Source organism: Hippopotamus amphibius, chromosome 5, assembly GCF_030028045.1.
Source record: "Hippopotamus amphibius kiboko isolate mHipAmp2 chromosome 5, mHipAmp2.hap2, whole genome shotgun sequence".
Classification (NCBI taxonomy): Eukaryota; Metazoa; Chordata; class Mammalia; order Artiodactyla; family Hippopotamidae; genus Hippopotamus; species Hippopotamus amphibius.
Genome location: NC_080190.1, coordinates 75052852 through 75078797, shown reverse-complemented (window position 1 = coordinate 75078797; position 25946 = coordinate 75052852). Strand labels below are relative to the sequence as shown.

The following is a 25946-nucleotide window of genomic DNA, read 5'->3' as shown; positions in this document are numbered from 1 at the left end:
AATGTGCTGGTTTATATAGTGGGAAAGTCCGGGTGGTGCAACTTCAGGCATGGCTGAATCCAGCCACAGCTCAAAAGATGGTAGGAATTGTTCGTCTTCATGCTCCAACCCCAGCAACTCTGAGTTTACACCACTTTTACAGCTTAGCAACCCTGAAGGCTAGACAAGGTCTCATTAGACTGTCTGAGATTTTTAATTTCACCCTAATGTAATCACTATAACGCAGCACAAGGAATCTTCTGAATGGCCAGATTTGAGGCCCATCCTCGGAGGAGAGGAGAGGGAGGGATTCTGCCCCTTCTAAACTACACTGACTGCACTACTAGTTACTTGACAAATGGCTGGAAATAGAGAAAAGTATTGAAAGGAAAAAACAGCTTCTTTAGGATTTTCTCTAAAATCTGAAATGGTAATGAGTCCATTGGAGGTGGTTCCGGTGGAGACCCACTCATTTCACTGGATTAGCAGAAGCTTTCAAAGGATTGAAGAAATGTCAATGTGTTGTAACTTCAAAACAAACAAAGATGACGCTCACTGAGAAACGGGTGGGTGTAGCGGGGTGAGCATCAGTTCCTGCCACTGCCACCTAAAGAACGAAGGATGGGTGTCTGCAGGTGAAAACCCATGTCCCTAAGTGATTTCTGCTCTTCTCCCATCTCTGAGTAACTACCAGAAATCACACTGAATGAAATGTCTCTGCCCACAGGACACATCTCAGCGACTTCTAGGGCCATTCAAAGGAAGTGTAATTAGCTGGGTAGCCTGCACAATATGTTTAGACCCCTATGACACTGTCTACTTCATATCTATGCAAAGGTCAACTACTGCCATTGCTTTGATGATGCCTTCTATGCCATAATTTTTAGTATAATAATTTGCCCCATAATTTTTGTTACTTTTCGCTGAATATAAACTGGAACTGTTGTCAGCTCCTTTTAAAGCACATTCAATAAGAGCTTAGAGTTAGAAACACGCATAATGAAGAACACATGGCTAAATATAATCGTTCGTGCTAAAAAAAAAGAGATACAGAGGATGGCCCCACACCCATGTTAAGAATACCACCAAGTCTGAGACCCTGGAGGGCAGAGTGTGAAGGTCCCTGCTGTCTCCCTTCTCACACCCAGCAGTGCAGGCGGAGAGCGGAGCACTGTTAAATACACATGTATAACTGAGTCACTCTGCTGGCACAGAAGAAATGAACAAAACATTGTAAGTCAACTCTACTTCAATGAAATTTTTAAAAAAATGGAGGCAAAGAGGAGGCAACCTAGAGCCAGATGGCCAGTGCTTCTGCCATTTACCAGCTGGGTTCCCCGGGGTGAGTTACTGCCGCTCTCTGTGCCTCAGTTTCTCCACCTTTTTAATGAAGCAGAGAAGTGATCTCATAGGGGTTTTTGTGAAATGTAAATGAGTTCATTCTAAACTATTTAGAGGGGCTTCCCTGGTGGCACAGTAGTTAAGAATCCACCTGCCAATGCAGGGGACACGGGTTTGATCCCTGGTCTGGGAAGATCCCATGTGCCACGGAGCAACTAAGCCCGTGCCCCACAACTACTGAGCCTACACTCTAGGGCCCTCAAGTCACACTATTGAGCCCATGTGCCGCAACTTCTGCAGCCCGTGTGCCTAGAGCCCGTGCTCCGCAATAAGAGAAGCCACTGCACTGAGAAAGCCTGTGGACCGCAACGAAGAGTAGCCCCCGCTCACCACAGCTAGAGAAAGCCCACGTGCAGCAGCAAAGACCGAATGCAGCCAAAAAACAAAACAAAACAAAAACTATTCAGAACTCACTCTAAAACACTTAGAATAGGGCGTGGCACATAGTAGGAGCCATTTTCAACACCATCCCCACAAGCATCACCACCATATGTCCTGACGCTATGGTGTCTGATGACCAGTATTCCATTTCTGTCATGAACTGGCTGATCTGAATCATACACGACAATTACACAAGCCATACCAGACAGCTGCTTTCAATAACTACGTCAGAAGAAATGAAATAACCTGTCTATTATAGTCATCCTTGACAACCGATTGGGGAAGGAATGTTTCCAAGCACAGAGGTTTCTCTGACATCCTGACACACAAAAATCTCAGCTTATAAAACAAATACATTCGATGTCGACTGACCAATATACAAAAAGATCCCAGCCATCATTGCTTTCAGGCAGTGGTTCCTAACTTGAGGTGCAAAGAACCCAGTCAGGAAGACTCCAGTTCTGTACACATCTTATTCTCCAAAGAGCCCCTTGGTGATTCCAATGTGTGCCCCCAATTAAGAACTCTGACTAGGAATCAGGGGCTCTCAACTCTGGGTGCATTTAAAAATCGCATGACAAGGCCCCCCAGGGCTCCTGAATCAGGACCTGAACAGCTGTCTCTTTAAAGGTTCTCTCCAGGTGATTCTTGGGAGCAAGCAGGGCTGACAGTTCCCGCCTTAAATAGTAAAACCTTCTGACAAATGCATGCTTTATCTACATACACATTTTCAGAAGCACATCTACAGGTGATTCTTGATGACAAGGCAAAGGGAAGATAAAGGAAAACAGAGTTCCTGGATAACCCAATATCCCGGTAGAAAGGAGTCCACTTTTGATATCCACGGGGGAATTCAGTGGTTTACGGGCGAATCATGACTCAACCCGGCAGGGAATGGGGATGGGCTTCCTCCTCGCGACCCTGCTCCCCAGCTCTGCCCTCCTCACCTGCCTGCAAACCCACTCAGGTTTTTGGGAACATGGGGGTGGCAGGCTGCGCTAATCACCCTGGGCCTCCCCCGCACTTGAACTGCGCGTCACGTGCAAGCGGGGCGGCCGCCCGCAGGGCGACAGAGACGCAGCTGCGCTTCACGTGCGTGAGAAGGAAGGAAGGAAGGAAGGAAGGAAGGAAGGGGGGGAGACAGAGAGAGAGAGAGAAAGAAAGAAAGAAAGAAAGAAAGAAAGAAAGAAAGAAAGAAAGAGAGAGAGAGAGAGAGAGAGAGAGAGAGAGAGGGAGAGGAAGGAAGGAAGGAAGGAAGGAAGGAAGGAAGGAAGGAAGGGAAAGAAAGTCACAGTGAGTTAATTTTTATTCATTTTTCACCTTTACTTGCCAAAGCAACTTTAACTGGGCAACAATAAGGCAGTTTTGGGGTTTTCTTTTTGCCACACTGAGAGCCACGTGGGATCTTAGTTCCCCGACCAGGGATCGAACCCGTGCACCCTACAGTGGAAGCCTGGAGTCTTAACCACTGGACCATCAGGGAAGTCCCGACAGGGCGGTAAGTCATATATCATTGCTTTAGGAATTCTAAATATTTCAGATTTCTTGCATGCTTTCAGACAAAATCAATACTGTGGAGAAACTGCGTTTTGAAATTTATCCATGTAGATTTTGAGACATGATAGATACCAACTAGTAATTTTTTGTCACTTAATTCTGACATGGAGTGTTTAAATGCACTTCTGAAGTAAGGGCTTCTCAGGAGCCATGCCCAGTGTAACTAGACTCTTCCCTCTTAAAGCCTCTCTTTTGAGGAATTAGCCTTTTCTCTCTCTCCAATGAGAAACAAGACCCTAGGGAGTAAATAAGTTAATACACCTCTCCCAGAATTTGTTTTCCCCTTTCCTCCAAGTTTTCTTTTTATTTTATTTTATTTTTTTTAATTTTATACAAATAAAGTTGAAAAAGTTGTATAAGGACTACTCATATACACTCAACCTAGATTCAACAATTAACATTTTGCCATATTTGATTTTTTTCTCTCTCTCCATGCATATACTTTTGGCTGAACCATTTGAAAATAAATAGCTGACTTAAAGATTACTTCATTCCTGAAGGCTTCCGCATGGGTACCCCTGGAAGAGAGATATTCCCCTGTATAGCTTCGACACTATTACCACTGCTAGAAAAATGAATAATAATTTTCTAACGGTATAGCCAGTACATTTGCAAATGCCCTCAATTGTCCCTAAAATGTCATATCTTTTTTCCAAATCTCTGGTGAATTTATCATGAAGTCATGTGATGTGCTCATTAAACATGCTAATTCCATGAGAAATGCCTGTCAGACCACAGATTCTCTGTGGCTATTTAGGAAATCAACTTCCTGCTTATGTAGTTATCAACTTAAGACTTCTTTGTAAAGCTTTCAAGGTGTCCTAAGCTCTCCGTTCTTTTGACTTGTCTACAGGGGCATTTGTGACATCCACAGAGGAATTTTGGAAATTGGAGCAGCAACAAACAATACAAAAGAATACCAGTTGCACCTCAAATGTTCTCTCTAGCCTTCATTTCTTTTCACAAATCTTTCATTCTGAATAAATGTTGCCCTGCCATTCTACCCAAGCAAGTAGGTCTTGGCAGTAGGAACAGGTAATGGTGTGAGAACCCTCAGAAGCTTGTTTGTAGCCTTGTAGCATCACAAATATTTATATTTTACTTGAAGGTTGATGGGCAGAAATTGAGAGGTTGTGTAACTGCTGGTAAAAGTGGTGGTGATGGTGGTGCAGGTGATGGTGGTGGTAAGAGATAGTGGTGGCGGGGATGGGGTCAAGGTGATGGTGTTTGTGGAGGTGTGATGGGGTCATGGGGGTGATGGAGGTGAGGTCATGGTGATAATGGTGGGGGTGGCCCCTATTTCAGGCCCTTGCCTCCCAAACAAGTATATATTCAGAAATATAAACCATAATTAGGTTCAATCGAGGATTTGCTTTGCTACTCCATTACAGAATTAGGAACATGCGTTACATAACAGCAAAATGTTCAAGGAATCTCCTTCCACTTGCAATTTTCTAAGTTTTGTGGGGTTCCTTTAGAGCACAGAGAATTTCAGGTATTTCTGCACTTGTAAGTGTTAGCAATGTATCCACTAACACTTCATTTTATTTGCGAACATAAAGAGATCAGGCTCACCCAACTAGGATAATGACTGCAGCCAACCAGAGAGTTCCTCAGAAAATCTCAACCGATACCTGGGCAACACTTTACACCCAAGAGCTGAGCTTCATTATTTGAGACAAGCACTTTCTCTGGAGCTAATGCCCACTTAAACCACGGCACGCACCTATAATCATTCTACAAAGGATGTTTTGTTTGACCAAACACTGAACAGCCACTGCAGTCACCTCTGTAAAACCTGCTTGCTAAGAAAGTTCCAGAGAGTATGAAGCATTAAAATATGTACTGTAGGTCCTTGTGAAGTACGGTGTACATCTGTGTGTCTGGAAGTCAGCATCTCCAGGCAGGTGGGAACCCCCAAGGTGTGGCTACCCTCGGCTTAACCTCTAACTTGGTGATAAGTGTCTATCCCTTATTCATCTGCCCCAATTTACCTTTGTTAGGCAGTGAATCAATAAGTCCAGCATAATTTCACCATTCACATTGTTTAAATATTATGGGCCACCTTCAAAATTAGTTTTGTGGTCCAAACAGTTTCATCCATCACCAGCTCCTGACTGTGCACGTTTAAAACCAGGTATTGTGTGTATCTAGAATAATGACCCATCCTGGGCGCATGTGCAGTAGGGCTCTGTTACTGAGACTTCCTGTAATAAACCAACATCTATTCAACCAAAGTGATCGGAAAGAAGAAACTGCATAAACACCAAATGAACCTAGTGGAGGTGCTACAAATACTGGCGCATCTTGAGAAGGCTCATCTCAGGCAGCTTTGAAGCTAAGGGACCAAAAACACGACCAATCTAATCTTTAACTTGCTAAAAACAATTTCAGCAAATTCCAACATGCGTAGTTTGTTGAGCAAAACCTAACATTCATGAGGATAATGTCAGCAACTTCAGCTACCAATTATCATTAATTCTCTTTTTATTTTTTATTTATTTATTTATTTTTGGCCATGCCTCATGGCTGTGGGATCTTAGTTCCCCGACCAGGGATTGAATCCGGGCCCCTGTCAGTGAAAGTGTGGAGTCCTAACCACTAGACAGCCAGGGCACTCCCTTAACTCTCTTTTTAAAAAAACTGAAATATTTGGCTGAGAAATGAGAAAGGTATCCATTTCTTTCCTAGGGCTTTCCTAAGTTCCTCTCTTTGGGATTTTAGAGATTGATCTGCAGAAGAGAGGCATATTTAGATTTATGGTACAACTGATTTTTTTTTTTAACCGGCAGTACAGGAGGACTTACAAATGCAAAATCAAACATGCAGAAATAGAGTTTTTGTCATGCGACAAAGAGCGTGACTCCATCATACAAATGAAAGTTTAACAACGGAAGAAGACTGGACAAAGAACGCATACCTGCTCTTTGGACGGCACCAGGAGTTCTTCAATCAGCATGCTGTCCCGCGCATAGGAGCTTCTGTTCAAGGTGTAAGACCTATCCGAACTGAAGGAGCGGAGGCTGTTGTAGTTACAGTTAACCATTCAAGAGTGGGAGATGACGATGAGATGGATAAAAGAACATTAATGCATGCAACTTTGACAACAGGCAAGATGGCTAAAAATATCAACAAAGGTCATTCTAGAAAAGACACTGTCAAAAATGAAATTGCTTATATTTGAGGAAACTGCTTAAGCTTAGACAACCTTACAATCAGGTTTTGTTTAAAATTAGGCCAGCTGGTGTTCTATCTGTGAGAAGATGAAATGCATGGTCACTTTGGAAGTTTCGCTATGACAGTCAAACCAAGATGACAATTGAGAAGAACCAGAGAACTCCAGATAATCTGATAACTGGAGAGAGTTTTCTTTGTTAAGACCTTCTTTCAGAGTCTCCTTCCTTTCTGGTCCATATTTGTCTAGTTCGCATTATTGAATGGGATTATGGTGCTGTAAATGCATCCTTTAATAGGGCTTTGGGAATGAGATGTGAGTTTAACCTATCGAGAGCTCTGGTTTATAGTTGCTATTCATGGAAAACATGCAGAAGGAAGGAGTGTTATGAATACACCTTACATGATCTTTTTTGCCATCTTTCTGGCCTTGAAGAATTCAAATTCCATGCAAGGTTACCTTGTCTTTCGGTATGCTTTTTTTTCTTTGCTTCTTCTATTCTTTTTCTTTCTAGCCTCTCTTAAATCCTCTACACAGCCTTTGGACTTCCCAGGGTGCAGGCCCCCTGACATCCTGAAGTGCCACTCACCACTCTAAACTAAAGACCAGGAGGGCCTGGGAGATGGGCAAACTGGGTGAAATAGTCAAAAGGTCTGAACTTCCAGTTATAAAACGAATAAGTCCTGGGGATGTCATGTACTGATACAGAAGGCAGACTATAGTTTATAATACTGTTTTGCATATTTGAAAATTGTTAAGAGAGTAGATCTTAAACGTTCTCATAAAAAATGTGTAATTATGCATGGTGATGAATGTTAACTAGACTTATTGTGGTGATCGTTTTGCAATACGTATATGTATACTGAATTACTGTTATATACCTGAAACTAATATAATGTTATATGTCAATTATACCGCAATTAAAAAAAAGAAACCAATGAAGTCAGGGACCCTGGTAACCCTGCATATATATCCACAGAGGGCGTGCAGGCAGACTGGGATGGCAGCTCATCTGAACCCCTGTGGTCCTTCAGGAGCACAGAGGATGGAGGCTTGCGAGGAGCTGCTCCGAGGCCATCTCCCTCTCGCCTCCCTACCAGGTAGGCTGTCGTGAGGTAGCTTTTCGTTGTGTCTGTTTTGAAAGAAGTCTGAGGCTTCCTGATGCGCCCTCCTTGGAAGAGAGCTGCAGAATGTGAAGCCACTGGGCTGCGGTCTGGAACTGGCTCCTCTGCAATGGGGCTGCCCACAGCTAGTGTGGTAGACACACAGCCCTTTCGGCTTTGCTGTCATCCTTTCTGGTGTGGAGGACAAGGACCCCGTGAAGGTGCCCCTTTCTAGGAAGTAATGAAGCGTCTGAATCTGAATGTTGGCTGCTTGAATCTTTACCAGCAGCATCAGTCAGACGTTGGCCTTGGCCCTGCTTTGTCTATGCTTGACAAGGAACAGAGCAAAGGAGAGGTAACTAAGGACAGCTTCTGTGCTTGTACAAAATGAGTTCTTTCCCCCACTGCCTATATTAAAGGCATATATGGATATATTTTGGACATATTAAAGATTATCCACAGTGGGTATTTTTCTGTCAAGATACAGAGGCCCCTGAATGATAGGCATTATTCTAAGTGTCTACACAAATGCATAGGTACAGGCTTCTAGGACAAGAGCCTTAGTTTCTCCAAAATAACCATCATTCTACAGTCATTATTTACTGTATTCAGCAAATACCTACTAAGTGACTATTATGAGCAGGACACAATATAAGAAAGTGGATATAGAAGTAAGAAAAAAAAAAACGTGAGCATTATCCCTGCACAGAACTTACCCAGTAAGCAGTGTGACCCTGACCTCTTGTATGGTCAGACCTTCAGTGCCCAATCGTATTATGACCCGTCACTCTTTCCTTTTTCTGTTTTTGTTGCAAACTTTTGTTGTTGTTGTTACTCCTATTTCTAGCCCCATATCTTCTCTCAGATGCCATCCAAGCTTCCTAAAAGCAGGCATTCTTTTCCTCATTTCTAACTCAACACTATCCAACAGAACAACGCGGGACACGTGCTCAATCTGCACGTGTCCAATACACTGAGCACCTGGAGTGTGACTAGTGCGATGGAATAACTGCATTTAATCTTATTTAATTTTAACTCATTTTAATTTAACTAATCCTTACGTGGCTGGCGGCTAGACCATTAGATAGTGCAACTTCTACATACTTACAGCAAGACTCCATTTTTTGCCCCAGTGATGTGATTTGTGAGAAACAGGAAGTTCCACACTCTGTATTAGATATTCATTTCTTTAAATTATGGTTCCATGGCAGATGTTAATATTGGTGGTACGTGAGATAGTTTTATTGCAGATGTGAACAAATACGAGTTTTTTTAATGATTAGATATGTATTTTAACTTTAGTTTTGAAACATATCTAAGATGTGTTGATTTTTTTTAAAAACATCCTTTCTTTCTTTTAACTTATGTAGGAGTGCCAACGAAAGAACAGAGCCTAGAACTGGGAGCTACCAATGGAAAAGCATTTCACATAATGTCATTTGACATAATTCCAATCCTGACCAATTTACATTAGGCAGATGGAGCCAATTAAAGGCATCAAGCTTCACACTGAATTCTTACTATATCGAAGTATTGCTATTTTCAGCTACTAAAATGAGAGATTATTTCCATGGGGGTCTGGAAAGTACTAAATTGGTTTTAACTGAGGTCAGCGATATTATTTGCAGCCATCAGGATACCCTAAGTGTTACACAGAGGGAGTGTCAGAAAAACACACGCCTCACAATTCGGCAGTTGTAATACTTTACCTGGCACAACTCAAAACAGCACCCAGCAAACAAACAGCCCTTCCAACCAAGAGTCTTCCTTTAGACCCAGTGCAATTTCTCCAGTGACTTCATGCACTATACAACTTTGTTAAGGGAAATAAATTCCTCACGTATTCAGTCAACATTGCATAAGTATCATTACGTGTCATACATTTAGTTACTTGCTTATTTTCTAAAGCTGAGCAGAGAAATAAAAAAGAAAAAGCACGTGGCAGCACAGCACAGCACAGCACAATACTGGAGAAAATAAAGATGACAAAATGAATCAGGGGAGGGCAGAGAAACGCGGTCAAAGTGCCGTATCTTCTTACCTGATCTTGGGACTATTTTTAAGTATTTTTAGAAAAAACAGGAGAAGTAGAAAGCAAAAAAATCAGACAGGGAAAAAAGAAAAAAATGTTATGGTTGAATGAGTTACACATTTAATGTATTCGTTTTTAAATGTTACACTCAGAATATTATATTTGGTAATACTCTAACAGTACTTTAAAAAACATCAGCTTTATAGATTTTTGTTATTTGCCTCTGAGCATAACATCACTTGCCAATGTAAAAAAATGAGTTACATATAATAGCAACAAATAATAATGGTGCAATTCAAATTAGAAGTATGAAAGCCTCAGAACTGTCTTGTGAAAAATTTATAAGAGACAATATTCTGGTTTCATCTCTCCCTGGAGGTCAGCTGCTACAATTCCCTATATACAAATGATTGAGTCATGAAATGTAGTTTTTACATATTATCAGAGGAAGAGAATCAGCTAATTAGTGGATTACGAAAGCTATGACATCTCTAAAGAGAATTTTCCCTTGAGGTCCCTTAAGAGTCTGCATATTTCCAGTTGTAACTTATCTGTGACTACCTGAAACATGACATGTTTTTAAAAACTTATTTTCCCCTTCCTATTAATGACACCTGCTACAATAAGATTTTAAGGCCTTTTATAAATATGTGTATAAAGCCAAAATTCTAGTAAGTTACATGGGGTTCCAAATCCTATTAAAAAAAAATCAACTCAAAGAAAAATCAATTCAGTGTCTAAACTGGCCACATCAACGACCCTGAGAATAAACTCCCAGGTTTACTTTGTGGGACGTGCCATTTACTATCAGACAATGAAACTTTTCACAACAGATCCTTCAACTATAGGAAAATGTCCCCAGGGCTCTAGCTTAGCAGGTTTAATTATTAGCTTTAAAATCACTTGACTGTCAGCAAACATGCTGTTCAACCAACCAGGGCACAGAAGTCCCCAAATTCTGGACAAGGTTCTGTTTCTTTCAACCAGAGTCAGGCTGGAGCCAAGGTCTTCCACATACAGGAGCTGTATGCTTCAGTTTTCAGCGCTGAATTTGCTGCCATTCCTGCCTGTGACTTTTGGTGAAGTCATCGTTTCACCCTTAACATGTCCGCTCTAAACAAACTAACGGCATAGTTTTCGAAGAGATACTCAGTTGGCAGACAATTCCAATAAACAATATGTAATTTTTTTCCCAAGAATGCTTTTTAAGTCTCAATCATAAATTGTTCTTTCAGTCACGAAGAAAGAATAGCAACACAAATATTTCTAACTTATTGGAAAATAGGATTTTTTTCACTATGGAACAAAACATAATTTTAAAACATGTGACCCAGATTGGTTCTCCCCGTTTTGTCAGTGAGCTTTTTAAGCGATTATGCTTGAAGCATGACTGCCAGGTCGGGGGGGGGGGGGGGGGGGGGGGAGAACAAACGATTAACACGTTCAATCACATAAAATTCAGGACCGAAAACCACAAAAGAAAGTAGCAGAGCATGTGTACATTTCACCAAATTCACATCCTCATCCAAAGAACACATTTGGGGAAAATGTGAAAAATGAAAATGATCTCGGTTTGTGATACATCATGGTTGTTTTAAATTAACTGTGAGGAAAGAGCAACGATAAAATACCTGGCAGAACGGGCCCCCAGACTAAAGCCCATGTAGCCCTCTGCGGGCAGAGAATCGTCGCCCAGTTCCTTCAGGTCTTGTGGCCCAAGATACTTGTCTGTGTCGCCTGTCATTGCATCTTCACCTGCGGATGTACAAAGCAAGGCCAGATCAGAAGCTTCACTTTTGAAAGTGTGTCTGTTGGGGAGAAAACTGCTCCTCTGGTCATCAGCCAGTCACCCATGTTCTCATGTTCATTTCCCCCCATCCCCTGGATCATATTTGTAACTGCCGTTAAGAAGGAAAAAGTGTAAGTAGAGGTTAGTTCATCATTTCAAGAGTGAATTTAAGCAGCAGAAGAGCTCCTGGCATTAGGTACCAATTTGAAAACACTTCCGTGTTTCCTTCTCCCCTCCTCGAGCCCCAGCTGACTAGAAAGGTCGATCTCATATGTCAGCTGGAGTTTTCCTGGCCCAACCATGATGAGGGCAGCTTGTCTGAATGGACCTGGATTGCAAAATAAGGGGCATCTCTTCATTGCTGTTCTGCAAATTATATGTGAGAAGGGAACCGACTTTATTTTAAATGGTCTTCTCACACCCAAGATTTCCATTTGGGGTTTCTGTAAAAAACTAGCAGGTTATTTAACATGAACTATAACTGCTCAACTGGGGAGCCCTGAAACACACCTATGTGGAACTGTTTCGAAATCTATCAAATTAACAGCTCAGTCCAGTTGCCCCAGTGCTTGAATCCTGCCCGGAAAGCAGCTCTACCTTCAACAGAGATCAAACGGGGGCTTCAGCGGTTGGAAAGATATAAACTACTCTTGAACAAAGAGTTAATGGCGTAAAATACTTTTACTAGCCGCACATGCATAACATGACCTCACACGGGAAAAAAACCACATTCCAGGGGTGACAGGGCAGGTTTTCCAGATGCCTTTTGCCCTCTGGGACATTTCCCATCCTTCTCAAAATGTAGCACAGGCTGTGGAAAAGTTCCTTTCACAAACAGGCAAACCCCATCTCCTTTTTACGACTCTTGTTCTACTGGATACAAGCGTGGCTGGCCGAGCAGGATCTCAAAGGCGTATATGCAATGTTTTCTCAAAGGTCAGCGATCTCACCCACTCCAGCTCTATTTCCCAATCCTCCATTCTGCACCGTTTATAATTTCCATTCATTTAAACTCAGGAAACCACAAGAGCTCAGCTTCTAAACTACCAATCAAGTCTAAAAATACACTATCAGCTACCGTTTTTGCAAGTGTAAAAACTAAACAGATCAACTTTCCGCAGCTACCCAGCTACCTGGTACCAAGAGATTATTTTAAGTAACTATTTACAGCTGGGCTATTTGCACATTCACTGCATAGGAAACAAAAACAGCACACACCAAGTACGACTTTAAGAAAGATCTTACTCTGTGGGAAAGCCATTTCCACCAGGCTGGGCTGATCAAATTTTTCCTGATGTTTCCAGGAATCCCTGAAGCAGTGATTTTAGACTCTACCTCCAAATCAGCCCAAACAAACCAATCCCTGGGTTGGATCCACCGTCTTCAGCACCACCTCGGAGTTCCTCTCATCATCTTTGTCTCCGTGCCAGCAACTGAGGAATTACACATCTTTTTCTACTCATCGGTGTTCGAAGATTTTCAATATTTCAGATGAAAAAAAAAAAAAAAAACCACCACCAAATCTGGCTACATTTCATTGAGATCAAGATCCTTCTTGATCACTCCGCAGACATCCTTTTAAAACTCCTTCTGATTGGATTAAAAACTCCTCTGGAAAGCCTCTAGCAGGACCGAATGGTGACATAAATGCAAGCCCCTGAGTTATTTGTATGTAAATATGAGGACTGCTCCAGTGTAGACTTTCGGTAATTTGATACCAATGGCCGGTGCCTAACCGGGCAGCCGAGACAGCCTGAAATCGAGGGAGAGCCAGCGACTGAGCCACTGCATTTAATTCGGAGGCAACTCTTCTTCAACCTGAAGGAAGAGACTGTCAACCCAGGTAGAGAGGAAACTGGAGAAGAAAACAAAGAAGTGGCCCAGGCAGGGAGTGGCAGAGAGCTGCAGGCAAACTTTAACTTTGTTCTTAGCTGGGAACATCAGGAGCCTGGGTTATTTATGGTCCCTGTCAGGTGGAAGGAGGGGGAAAAAAAAAAGAGAGGGAGGGAGGGAGGGAGGAGGACCTGCCCTCTGGTTGAGGTTGGGAAACTGTAGGGCAGAGGGAAGCGGCTGTGATTCCCAGAACTCTCTAAGAAGCGCTGGAGAACAAGCTCATCACCGCTGCCTTTGATCCAGGGTTGGAGGAAAAGAGAAGTGAGAGAAGCTGGGGATACGGAGTGGATGTTCTATCTTCAGCACAAGCTCTTTCAACCCTTTGATAGGATCCAAGTCACTAACTGGTCCTCCCTCCTTGAGGGGTCCCTGGAGAGGGTGAGAGGCGGAGGGAGCCGGGGGTTGGCTGAGGGGGTCTTGGCGGCGAGGGGCTGGAGGCAGCTCAGGAGGCGCTCCTGTCAGGGCGCTGTTCCACTGTTTCCCTCTCCCTGGGGCTCCTGGCCTCCCTTCCCAGCTGCTCCACCCTGTTTCTGTTGGCAGTGGAGGGAAAAACTAGCGGGATTTCTGCACTCTCCATCTGGGGACATGGGAGAGGCAATTTCAATTGCTTTTTCTCAGAAGAGCTGGAGCATCAGGCTAGAAAGGGTCAAGGGTTTTGACATTATCTTGAAGGAAGTGGTCTGCAGTTCATATAGTGCATCTACCTCTTGCATTCTTACCTACATATACAGAAATGTGAATCTGTAGAACTGATGAGGTAGGGCACAGATCTGTTGTTCCTGGATCAGTACATAAATAACGACATCTACTATTCAGACGATATGACACCTGGTGCTTTAATTTGATCCACCTGGCTGTAACCAACACTGTAAACACCCAGAAGGAGAAGGGAAGGCATTTATAATGCCTGGTTCATATGGAGAAATATTTCCCAAATAATAATAGAAACATAATAAAAAAAAATCATTTCCAACTCTGTAAAGAATGGAAGGGGAAGTCATGATTAAAATGGAGAAAATGTCTGAATGTTAATCTGTTTTCCACATCCACACTTAAAATCCAAACTACTTAGCAAAGCCTGATTCAAGACAGTTGCTCAGTCAAGCTTCCTAACAAGACCTGCAAAGAAAGGTTCCTTCCTCAGACTCTTGGCCAGCTTCTCTCTGGCCACTCCTCCACACCCATCTTGCCCTTCTGTTATACAGAATTCTTTTAGTCCCTAGAATTCCTGAAAATCTTCAGATTTTGAACCACTACATAGGGTGTACTCCCTGGATGGAACCTTTATCCCTCTTCTTCACCTAATTTCTCCAATCTCTGACTCTTTCTAGAACCCCTCCCATCTTCTATGCATCGTCCTAAGTTAGGTGTCCCTCACGTGGGTTTCCCTTATCAGAGTGTATTGGCAGGAAAAACATCTGCTTGATCTCTCCCATGGAAGAATGAGAACTGCAAATCAAGAACCCAAATTTGGACTTCCCTGGTGGCGCAGTGGTTAAGAAAATGCCTACCAGTGCAGGGCATATGGGTTCGATCCCTGGTCCGGGAAGATTCCACATGCTGCAAAGCAGCTAAGCCCGTGCACCACAACTACTGAGCCTGCACTCTAGAGCCTGCATGCCACAACTACTGAGCCCATGTGCCACAACTACTGAAGCCCATGCACCTAGAGCCCGTGCTCCACAACAAAAGAAGCCACTGCAGTGAGAAGCCCGCACACTGCAATGAAGCCTAGCTCCTGTTCGCCACAACTAGAAAAAGTCTGGGTGTGGCAACAAGGACCCAACACAACCAAAAAAAAAAAAAAAATATTTTTCCTGGGCCCGCCATATTGTAAGTGCCCCATCAATATTTTTGGAATGACTGCTTTTATTAAAGAGGCTGGTGGTTTTGCTCTTTTCCCATCTACATGCCATGGCAACTTTGTACTCTTTTGGCATGCCAAGCTTGATAACTGGTATACAGTAAAAGTGCGAAAAAATTAAGTTTGTGTTTTTTTTTCTACATGTCCTTCTTAGACTTCAGAAATGGTCACTACGAAACCAAAAGAAGCCCAGAGTTGGGATGGGGATGCGAGCTGTCCATACATTTGGCCAAAGATTAATTAAAGTCTTATGACCATTAAGTAATAGTAATTACGTAATTATGCATTTACCATTTTAGAATGGTGAAAACATTTCTTATAAGGCATGGAATTTAGAAATCAAGGCAATGGTGTTATTTTAATGCAATTTTGCACAGTAGGTGCCCTGGATTCAAATTCAAGCTTCATCACTTACTGATTAGGTGACCTTTCGGATACTGTTTACTCGGAGCCAGTTTCAGGCTCTACCAAACTGGGATAACAACTCTGCCTCTATGCTAAGACCTCTTGGGGGAAGTAAATGAAATAATGCCCAAAGAAAGGGTTCCGTCAGCACTGTTAGGATGGTTCAGTAACACAGCTTTCTTTAGTGCTCAAACACCTGAATGCATGAACTCATATAATTAGCATTTAAAATGCTACTATTGATAACGCTCAGGGCAAAATCCAACCGTAGCACTAAGCATCCCTGCTCTGTGTTGCCTAATACGGAGCCAGGTTCATCACAGGTACTCAACAAATACCTGCTGGTTGAATGAATGGATGAATAATATTAATACAACTAACTCTCACTTCAATAAACAAAATATTTTGTAATTAGTGTAGAGTACAACACACTAATATACCAAAGATTAGAAAGGAATGAGGTGAACTGTACTGAGTATCTTATTAACTGCCTCTAATCCATTCTATAATCCAAAAATATTTTGATTAGTAGCGCCTTCTGACCAACAGGTACAAATGTGTACAAGCCAACAAGAAGTAAGAATTCTATGAATGAGCACTCGTACAATATCTGATATAGTTAGTTAAAATATACGTATTACCAAAACCCACGCATTTTCACTTACTAAGTACTTATGTGGGTTTACGTTTCCTAGAAGTGTTTGGTGCAGTGGCATAACCGTTGTGTTGAAGATAGATCTGACTATTTTCTGGCAAAGAGGGCGTGGTAGCTAGCATTTAGAAATGCCCTCTCTACCCTATCCAATGAACCAAGTCTCCTTGTATCCATGCCTCGTCTACTGCCCTTGTTTAAGTCTGAGCTGGCTCAAGTTTTAAACAACAAAATGCAGGGGAAGTGATTTTACGTGACTTTGGACTTTGAGTTCAAAGACACCTTGCAGTTTCTGCCCGAGTCTCTTTGGAGCACTTGTTCCAAAGGGGAAGTCAACCCCAAGGCAAGAAAGTTGACTACCATGAGGCCACCTCATGTAAAGGTATAAAGAAAGTCAAGGTAGCCATATGGAGAGAGGTGCCAGTCAGCTCTCAGCTGTTCCAGCCGTCCCAGCAGAGGTGACAGACCCTTGAACGATGATGACACCACACTGAACACCCGGCCATGTTCCTCCCACCTTAGCTGCTAACTGACTGTAAACTCCTGAAAGATCTCCAGAACCCAGCTGAGCCCCGTTAACTCACACAACCATGGGAAATGATCAATTAACCCTGAGTTTACGAGTAATAAGTAGTGGGAACAGAGGGCAGTGAGAAATGACAAGGCCCAAAGGTAAGGCAAAGCAGTCACACGCTGGTGGCCTAATGCAGCCCTGATCAATCAGAGGGAGCCCCGCAGTGCATTATACGATCAGTGTAGACACGGTCTGGGAGCAGGTAAGTGCCACCAGGGGAGGCCTCACCTATTTGGAAGGGACTTTACGCCCTTCAAAATTATGAGCACTGATGTTCTTGTTGTTAACCCATTTCTGACAATAAAATACCAAAGGCTGGAAAACGTTTAAAGCAGAGCACAAAACACCCCAAATCTACCTGAACCCCACCATCCCCCAGATGATAAAAGCTGCTCAGAGGCATTTCCTGTCCATGTCCTAGCTATCCCCTCCTCCCAGTCCTGTGATGGCGAGGTTCAGAGAAGAGGTTTTCGGTGCTACCACCAACCTTGAAAAGATCCGTACACTCTGTCTACCGGGAAATCACACAAAGTAGAACCAGGGACAAAGGAGAGCAAGAGAACACATTAAATGGTTATCAGGACTGCAGTCGGTCACATGGCTGTGCCTCATTCCCTTTCAGAACCCAACTCACTGGTCCAGTGTGAATCCAGGAGGGAATATACCTAACCCAGCTTCCTTGCAATCTGCAATCTTTCATGATGCCCACCAATGATTTTTTTTTTTTTTTTGGCTGCGTCTTGCAGGATCTTGGTTCCCTGACTAGGGATCGAACCTGCGCCCCCTGCCCGCCCACCCCCACCCCCCACCCCACCCCATCCCCCGCCCTGCCGTGGAAGCACAGAGTCTTAACCACTGGACTACCAGGGCAGTCCCCCACTAATGATTTTTTTATGCTGAGTAAATGAAACAGTTCTTGGCTTCATATTTAAGCGTTTTCATGCCCTAGGAGTTCTTTTCTTCTCTCTTCCCCCCCTTTTTTTTTCTTCTAATCTTTTCCATCTTAAGACCAACACGGAGGAATACTTTTGTTGCTTTTCCAGGGGTTGAAAGTTGTTTTCCCATCTGGCTGGAGACTAGAATCACAAAGAATGTTCCTTAAGGTAACTATATCAAATTATATTGTCAGAAACTTTGCTCAGAAGTGTTTAATCCTTCTGATGTGAAATACAGAAACTCCCCAAGGAATGTATTTTGTAACATTATAAAGCTGAAAAATAATGGTACAAAACACCTCCAAATGAAATAGCAGAAAATCTCCAAATTACATGGGATTTTTTAAAAAGCTAGATTAAAAAGAATAAAGAGGAACACAGTCTCTATGCTCTAGTGATTTTTTTTAGGAGTTGATTACTTCATAGAACTCAGTAAATAGTCTTATTGACAAGCAGCTAATGATCAGAATTGATAACACAAATTTACTGTGCTTGTTCTGAAAAAAAGTAATTTTTTTGATCATCACATAGCAAAGAAAGGAAATGTAAACTACTAGGAAAATAAATCTTTTAGCCATTTCTAGTCTACGTTATAGAATAATAGAATGAGACTACATCATTATAATCAACACCTGTATTTATTGAGCATTTACTATGCTCTAGGCACTGTTCGGTGGTTTATAAGTATTATCTCATGTAATTCTCATAACAACTTTGTAGAATAGAATTGTTATCTCCACTTCAAGATAAAGAAAACCCAGCTCACAGTGGTAGAATAAATAGCTAAGATTATTTAGAACATGAGGAAAACTGGATTCAAAATCATTTAGTTTGACTACAGAGCCCTACTTTTAACTACTGCCAAACTCTATGCTATTGAACAAATACAACAAGAAATTGGTAACCAAAATGTCAGTACCACAAAGGCAGGGATTTTTGTCTGTTTCATTCTATATCCAGTGCCCAGAACAATGCCTGGCATGTAGTAGGTGCTCAATAAATGTGTGCGATGAAAGGTCAGTGATTGCCCTTGGAGAAAGGAACTCTATCACTGGAGCAAGAAGGAGGGAGACTTACTTTTCACTGTAAACTCTTGTACCTTGGGAATTTTATACCATGTGCATCTATCACCTATTCAAAAAATGAATAAAATTAACAAAACAAAACACAATACAGGGATTGCAGATAAGTCATACAGGCTGTGTGTTCCATACACCAGAAGAGGTATTTGAAAATACGTTGGTCTGTCAGGTAGATATTAAGATGTGTATGTGCACCGGCAAACATAGAGAGGAAACAATAGGATATTCAAGTGTACTTGCCTCTTTAAAGAGAAAGGAAGAGAAGAAATGAAATAAGAAGGCAGTAAGGAGGGGATGCACATTATTAATGTGGTACTTCTGGTAGCTTCCCAATGTTCTAAAGCAATGGTTCTCAACCTGGAGGATGCATTAGAATCACCTGAAAACTTACATTTCTCACACGATCCCAAGTAAGTCCGATGCTGCTGGTCCAGGGACCACACTTTGAGAACACCACTGGCCTAAAGGATCCTTACAAATGAAAGTGATCTAATGGCAGCATTGATTCTACAGAATTCAGTGTCTCTTTTCCTACTGGCTGTTACTAGCATAATTAAAATATCAGCTTCAGCAAGTGAATTCAAGGAATGAGTGCAGTGTTTCTCAAATTTCAAGGTATATATTTTATCAGCCGGGGACCTTGTGAAAATGAAGACACTGATTCCATAGGTCTAGGGTAGGCCCCAGGATTCTGCATGGATAACAAGCCTCCAGGTGACTTCACACCTCTCTTTAAGTGGGTGAGACAGTGGAGCACTAGGCTAGGACCTATGTTAGGAGTGAAGGGACTTCCCTGGTGGTGCAGTGGTTAAGAATCCGCCTGCCAATGCAGGAGACACAGGTTTGATCCCTGCTCCGGGAGGATCCCACATGCCGCAGAGAGACTAAGCCCGTGCGCCACAACTGTTGAGACTATGCTCTACAGCCCATGAGCCACAACCACTGAGCCCCGTGTGCCACAACTACTGAAGCCCGTGCACCTGGAGCCCATGCTCTGCAACAAGGGAAGACACCAAAATGAAGAGCCCGCACATGGCAATGAAGCGTAGCCCCCGCGTGCCTCGCCGCAACTAGAGAAAGCCTGTGCACAGCAAGGACCCAACACAGCCAATAAGATAAATAAATTTTAAAATCTTGAAAAAAACAAACAAAAAAAAGATGTTTAAAAAAAAAAAAGGAGTAAAGCCAACTACTGCCTTTGAGGCATTTAGTCTCTAGTAAAGAAGCTGAGACCAAGCCACAAACAATGATATAAATACTGTACTCCCACTCCTGCTGCTTCCGACCGATGTCATGCTTTGTGTGTGCCACACACTGTGTGTGCTGAGCACTGTACTTGCACGTCTCCATCCTCAACTCTGTGAAGCAGGTACTATACTGCCAGTTCATAGATGAAGAAAACAAATTCAGAGTTATTTTTCAAAACTCAAACGTCTAGTTAGTGGTGGAGCCTGGACTAGAACCTATGGGGTCCGGTTGCAGAGCCCAGGCTCTTCCCTACCACGCCACCAGGACAGAAGGTGTGCAAGAAGTATTACAAGAGGTATTACAAAGTATTACAAGAGCACGAAGGAAGAGGGCAGCACACTGGACTGTAGATCTGGTAGACACTGAATGAAGGGTGTGTGAGTAAAGGCAGGGAGAGAAGGGTGGAAACGGGAAGTTGGCCAGCCCAGGCCACAGGACACAGCCCCAAGAGACAGAACAGGAATGCTGGAGATCCGGCAAGCAGCTGGCTTTACTAAAGTCACAGGCAGCTGAGTTGTAGGAAATGGGCTAGTTGGATCAGATTTTTAGGGCCCTTGAAATTAGATTATAGACTAACAATTGCCATCCAAGTGACCAGCAACATAAACCCATCAGTGGGTGACAATGCAATGACTTTTTTGGCCCACACTATTTTTGTTTCTGTTTAAACTGAAGACAGACTCTCAAAGCGCTCTCTCTTCCTCTCGTGCTCTCCTGGTCTAATTCTAATCCTATAGCACGAACGGGGATACATAGTTAGCCATATCCATTTGATTTAAAGAAAAAAGGGGGGGGGGGATTTTTTTTATTGAGCACCTACTATTTGCTGGTCACTAATCTAAATGCTTTACATGTATGTTATTTCTTTTCATCCTCTCAGCAACTCCATGGTATTATTAACCCCTTTAGAGACAAAGACAAATAAAACTCGGCCTATTTTATTTTTTTGAAGGTTCGAATAAGGGACATAAAAATCCAGATAATTCTGAACAGAAAATCTTTTCCACCAATTCAAAACTTGATAATAAGATGTCTGGCTCCCCTAATGTTCAGACAGTAAATTTTCATCATGAAGAATCCAAATAACTCTATTTGCTCACGTCTTTTTCCTCAATCCCCTGATATTTGCATTCTCAGAAGAGCAAGGAAGCAGGAATAGGAGGGAAGTGGATCAGTATGAGGACACTGATCCACTTAAACTTTAGTTCCTTTTTTTTTTTTTTGGCTGTGCTGAGGGGCTTATGGAATCTTAGTTCCCCAGCCAGGGATCAAACCCATGCCCCCTGCAGTGGAAGCGTGGAGTCCTAACCGCTGGACAACCAGGGAATTCCCAAACTTAAGTTCTGAAAGACTAATTCTAACCTAGAGTCACACAATAAATAAGGGGAAAGTTATTTAGATTCCAGATCTGCACGCATTTCAGCCTTTGTTTTGCAGTTTGGAGGAAGAGCTTATATTAAGCGAGGACTCCTGTGCCGATTCTGAGAGAGTGATAAAAGGAAGGAGATGTTGTGTGGACAATGGAGGGGTTGTGCCACCCACTTCCCGAGGTCCCCGTGTGTGGCATGGGCACTTCTCAGTCGGGCTGGAGGACCCAGGGATGCTCGGGACTCTTTTATCTTCCAGGATAGAGGGAGGCTCAGGGCGAGGCTGACCAAGCCCAAGGTAAAGAATGGAGTGAGCTCTCTCCTGCCTCCTCCTCTCCCTCTCTGCCACCTCTATCAGGAAGGAGCAGATGCTGGGTCCTTCCCTTCAACCCTTTGCTTTCCAGCATCTCCTAGCAGCAGTGGTTGTCCTTTCAAAACAGAAAGTAAGTTCTGGAATATATTGTTTTCTTGCTTTCCTTCTCAAAAGATGTGAGCACAATGGGGTAAGTTGAGACAATGGTTAGATGAGCAATGAGTGATACAGGTGGTCTTAAGAAGTGTGTGTTCGGCTTCCCTGGTGGCAAAATGGTTAAGAATCTGCCTGCCAATGCAGGGGACACGGGTTTGAGCCCTGGTCTGGGAAGATCCCACCCACCACGGAGCAACTAAGGCCGTGCACCACAACTATTGAGCCTGCGCTCTAGAGCCCATGAGCCACAACTGTTGAGCCCACGTGCCACAACTACTGAAGCCCGTGCTCCACAACAAGAGAAGCCACAGCAATGAGAAGCCCATGTACCACAATGAGGAGTAGCCCCTGCTCTCCGCAACTAGAGAAAGCCCGTGCACAGCAACGAAGACCCAACGCAGCCAATAAATAAATAAATAAAAAATAAATAAAATTTATTAAGAAAAAAAAAAGTGCGTGTCATTTTAAGGGATTTGTGTATCTCTCACAGGAAGGCCACCCACTGTCTTCTTTCTTTCTTTCTCTGACTCCAGGTGCTGGGATGATCCTGGCTTCATAGGTGGCCAAAAAGGAATCCGGCTTAAATAGCAAAGTTTGTACATCTCTTAAACAACGACAAGAACAGGTTGACGTTATCCCACTGAACAAATGACTTTTCTGCTCAGGCTGATCTTTTTTTTTTAAGAGTACAAAGTCTATTTGACTCTTTTCTCTTAAACATTATTCTGTTCTTTGTGGCTAGATGTACCTCTTTTAAAAAACTGTATGGCAGTTTACTATTCCTTAATCCAGGCTAGATATAGCTTCTAAAGTAAGCACTCATGACTCAGTGTTGGCACCTTTCCAGATGTAGCAATGAAAAACATCCCCTGTGATCTTGGTTGAGTTAATAAACAAACCCATCCCAGAAAGGAAAAAGAATTCTATGTCTTTCCTGTGAAGAGCCAGAAAAAGACAATGTTGGGACAGACACTGTAATTTTTTCCTATTTTTATCAAAACTCCTTAACCCTAATCCAGAAATTACCCTCAGTCACCTAAGTAAGATTAGATGTTACACTGACTTGGCCAAATGGACACCAAAGAAAGACAGAATGCAGGTAGAGAGGTTACTTGCACTGTTCTCATTATCTAAAACCAACGCCACTTTTAAAGGATACTAGACAGTGAATAAACTTCTAGCCACAAACTAGCCCTGTGAAATCAGGCACTAAAATGGTTCTTATTTACAGAGAAATTAAGTTACTAAATTCAAGGTGGCCGTGTCGTGCCGATTGGTTCCTTCTGTTCAACCTTTCTTAACTATTTGTCTAGACTCAACCCCGTATCCGGACCTCACTAGTCTTGCAAGGCTCATCACCTGGATGTATAAGGACCATGTGGCAAAACAGGGAGATGCTCACTGCCTCCAGATATAAAGCTGTGCCCGCATCAGGTACACGTTGTGGGCAAGAATCTGGCCTCTTCCCACTCTCACACCCAAACTGCTTTTCACGATGCAGGGCAACAAATAACTGTTACTGGTTTGTTTTCTATCCCCCACCTCTACCTACAAGGTGTGCACATGCAAGGTACAAAGAGGCTGGGCCTGTTGTCAGTTCTCACCCTCAGTGTGCTTCCGGCCCCGGTGTTCGGACCACCCCTTTCTGGGTGTGGCATCTTCCCCTGGTTCTCTGACCCTCCCTGTTCCGGGCCCTCTGACCACCACCCTGCCTTCCCCTGGCCAATCATTCTTGGCGCTGACGTTCCCTGGCATCACCCTCCACGTCCTCCTCTCTCTGCAGTATGAATCCCAGTGTGGGGGTGGGGGTAGGGGTGGCCAGGTGAGACCCCCACTTTCCCACAAAGCAGCTCAGACTTTCTGGGTAGATGGGCAGGGACTGAAAGAAGTGAGGGTGGTGAGGAAACCATACTCAAAATTACAATTCATTTCGGGCAAATGAAAAAAGCACCTGTTGTCCTTCGTCAGTAAACATGATAATTCCCTGTCAGCTCTTCAACGATTCCTATTCCCATTCCTGCTATACAGGCTGCTTCAGCTTCTCATCTGTCACAGCTTCTTGGGGGGAAAAAAACATACTACATGAGAACTACTTATTCCGGGTCTGTATCCACGAGGTCAAGGATGTGACAGCTGCTGAGGTCACCGGGGATTCCCAAATGGCCTGTGTGCATCGGACAGGACCTTCCCAGGGAAGTTTCTCCTGCAGCGTCCACTACAACTCACTCTTCTGGTTTTCTCCTTCTGTTATTCATCACTCCCTCTCCGTATCTCTGGTACTCCTCTTCCTCTCAAACATCAATGTGCCCAGAGATTTCCCTTCCTCTCTGTGCCCTGCCCTGGGGTCCTGGCCCAGGCCAGTGCCCGGCTACCCTGCCTCATGCTGAACTCTTCTGCGGGGTCTTCTGCTTCCTGTCTCTGACACTTTGACCTTGAACTTGGAACACTTCTTTCCAGTCCCCACCCTTCTCCCTGCCCCCTAAACTTCTGCTTGTCCACATTCTGTCTATTCCATAAAATGCATCTTTCTTGAGGCCTTTAGTCACCTCCCCTTCTTTTGAATTTCCTTGTCACATTCATCTGTTCTCTTACAGGATCTCACTGAAAGTCAAAAAAACTAAATTCAAATTCCAGTTTCCTTGGCTATGTGACCCCGAACAAAGATCTTAAATTCTTTGAGCCTTGGATCCCTTACTGTAAATGAGGGCTAAGAAAACTTTAAATTAGGTCTTTGAATTAGGACTAAAGGTTAACTAGGAGTCATGATAGTACCAAAAATGCTCTCCAACTACTTTGAGAAAATTAAGCAAGATAAGGTGCCTTGTAACTAACATTCACTGAGATCTCTGGGCTAAACTTTATACATTAACTCATTTAAAACTTACAATAATCCGGGGATATGTGTATAAAAAACAGATGATTGAACTTGGTGTACCCCCCAAAAAATAAAAAAAAACTTACAATAATCCAGTTGTCAAGGGGCTCTTACCTAAATTACCAGGCACCATGGAGGTTAGCAATTAGAGACAGGGATTTGAGTATACGTGACCTTGACTGAGCTTCTTAACGTTGCTGGAACTGGTCTCTCACCTCTCTACAACGGGGAATGCCAACGGCACTACCTTAGAGGGTCCCTGTGAGGCTTGAATGACCCTGCGTGAAATGTATGGCGCTTAACACCTCGCGCACAGAAAGGGCTCAAGACACAGTAAGTACCGTGTTTGTGATGTTGCGAGTGTTCATTTATATGGAGTCCTGGGGGGTGGGGTGCAGAGACACAGGTAAATGTGTGGCTGCACGCCGGCCCCTCCCCAGCGAGGACGTCTACGCATGTGGGCGACGTGCTATGACGGTGATGAACACAGCTCTGCTCCCATGGAGCTACCAGCCTACGCTGAAAGAAAAGAAATTAACCGAAAGTCGGCAAACTACAATCTGGGCAAAATCCAGTCTCCTGCCTATTTTGGTTCATCGCGTTTTATCGCCCCACAGCCATGCCCTTTTGTTTAGTTAGATATTATCTCTGGCTGCTTTGGGGCTACAAAGGCAGGGCTGGGTGGTTGGGACACAGACCACATGGCCTGAGATTTGAAAATATTGATCGTTGGCCCTTTACAGAAAAAGTCTGCTGCCCTCTCAACTTAATGACTCATAAACTGAGATGAGTATTAGGAAGAAATCAGAAAGCGTGATTGAGAGGAGAATGGAAGATAGGTAACCAGGGGCCACATCATAAAGGACTCACTGACCACGGAAAGGCCCTGAGTTTTGCTCTAAGTGCATCGTAAAGCCTTGGCATGTTTCTATTTTAGTTCTGTATTTGTACTATTTGGGGGGTGTATGTGTATTATTTAGAGGGGGTGGCTACTTTGGTCACCAAATATAGCAACCCCGCAGATGACTACATAACATGCAGACATACATCTTAACAGATTGTTGTAAAATAAGTGCAGCGGAGGTTAAGAAATACAACATGAGCACCTCAGAAGCCGCCTCCCACATTCCCATCCCCATCACAGCCGTCTCCTCCCTCCTCATGG

At 43.2% G+C, this 25946-nt stretch overlaps 1 protein-coding gene across 4 annotated transcripts in view; it reads right to left on the bottom strand.

The window, feature by feature from the left end:
• The window catches only part of ANK3 (ankyrin 3), a 679472-nt gene that overhangs the window by 86397 nt on the left and 567129 nt on the right, over nt 1–25946 (bottom strand). For 2 of the 4 annotated variants that reach the window (XM_057734352.1, XM_057734350.1), the window contains 2 exons: nt 11260–11383; nt 6239–6341 (listed from right to left, as the gene is read on the bottom strand). In XM_057734352.1, coding sequence (XP_057590335.1) covers nt 6239–6341; nt 11260–11383 — 227 coding nt within the window. Of the gene's footprint in view, nt 1–6238; nt 6342–11259; nt 11384–12662; nt 13313–18817; nt 18872–25946 lie in introns of those variants that run through there. The other 2 variants (XM_057734351.1, XM_057734353.1) reach the window with 2 other exon arrangements.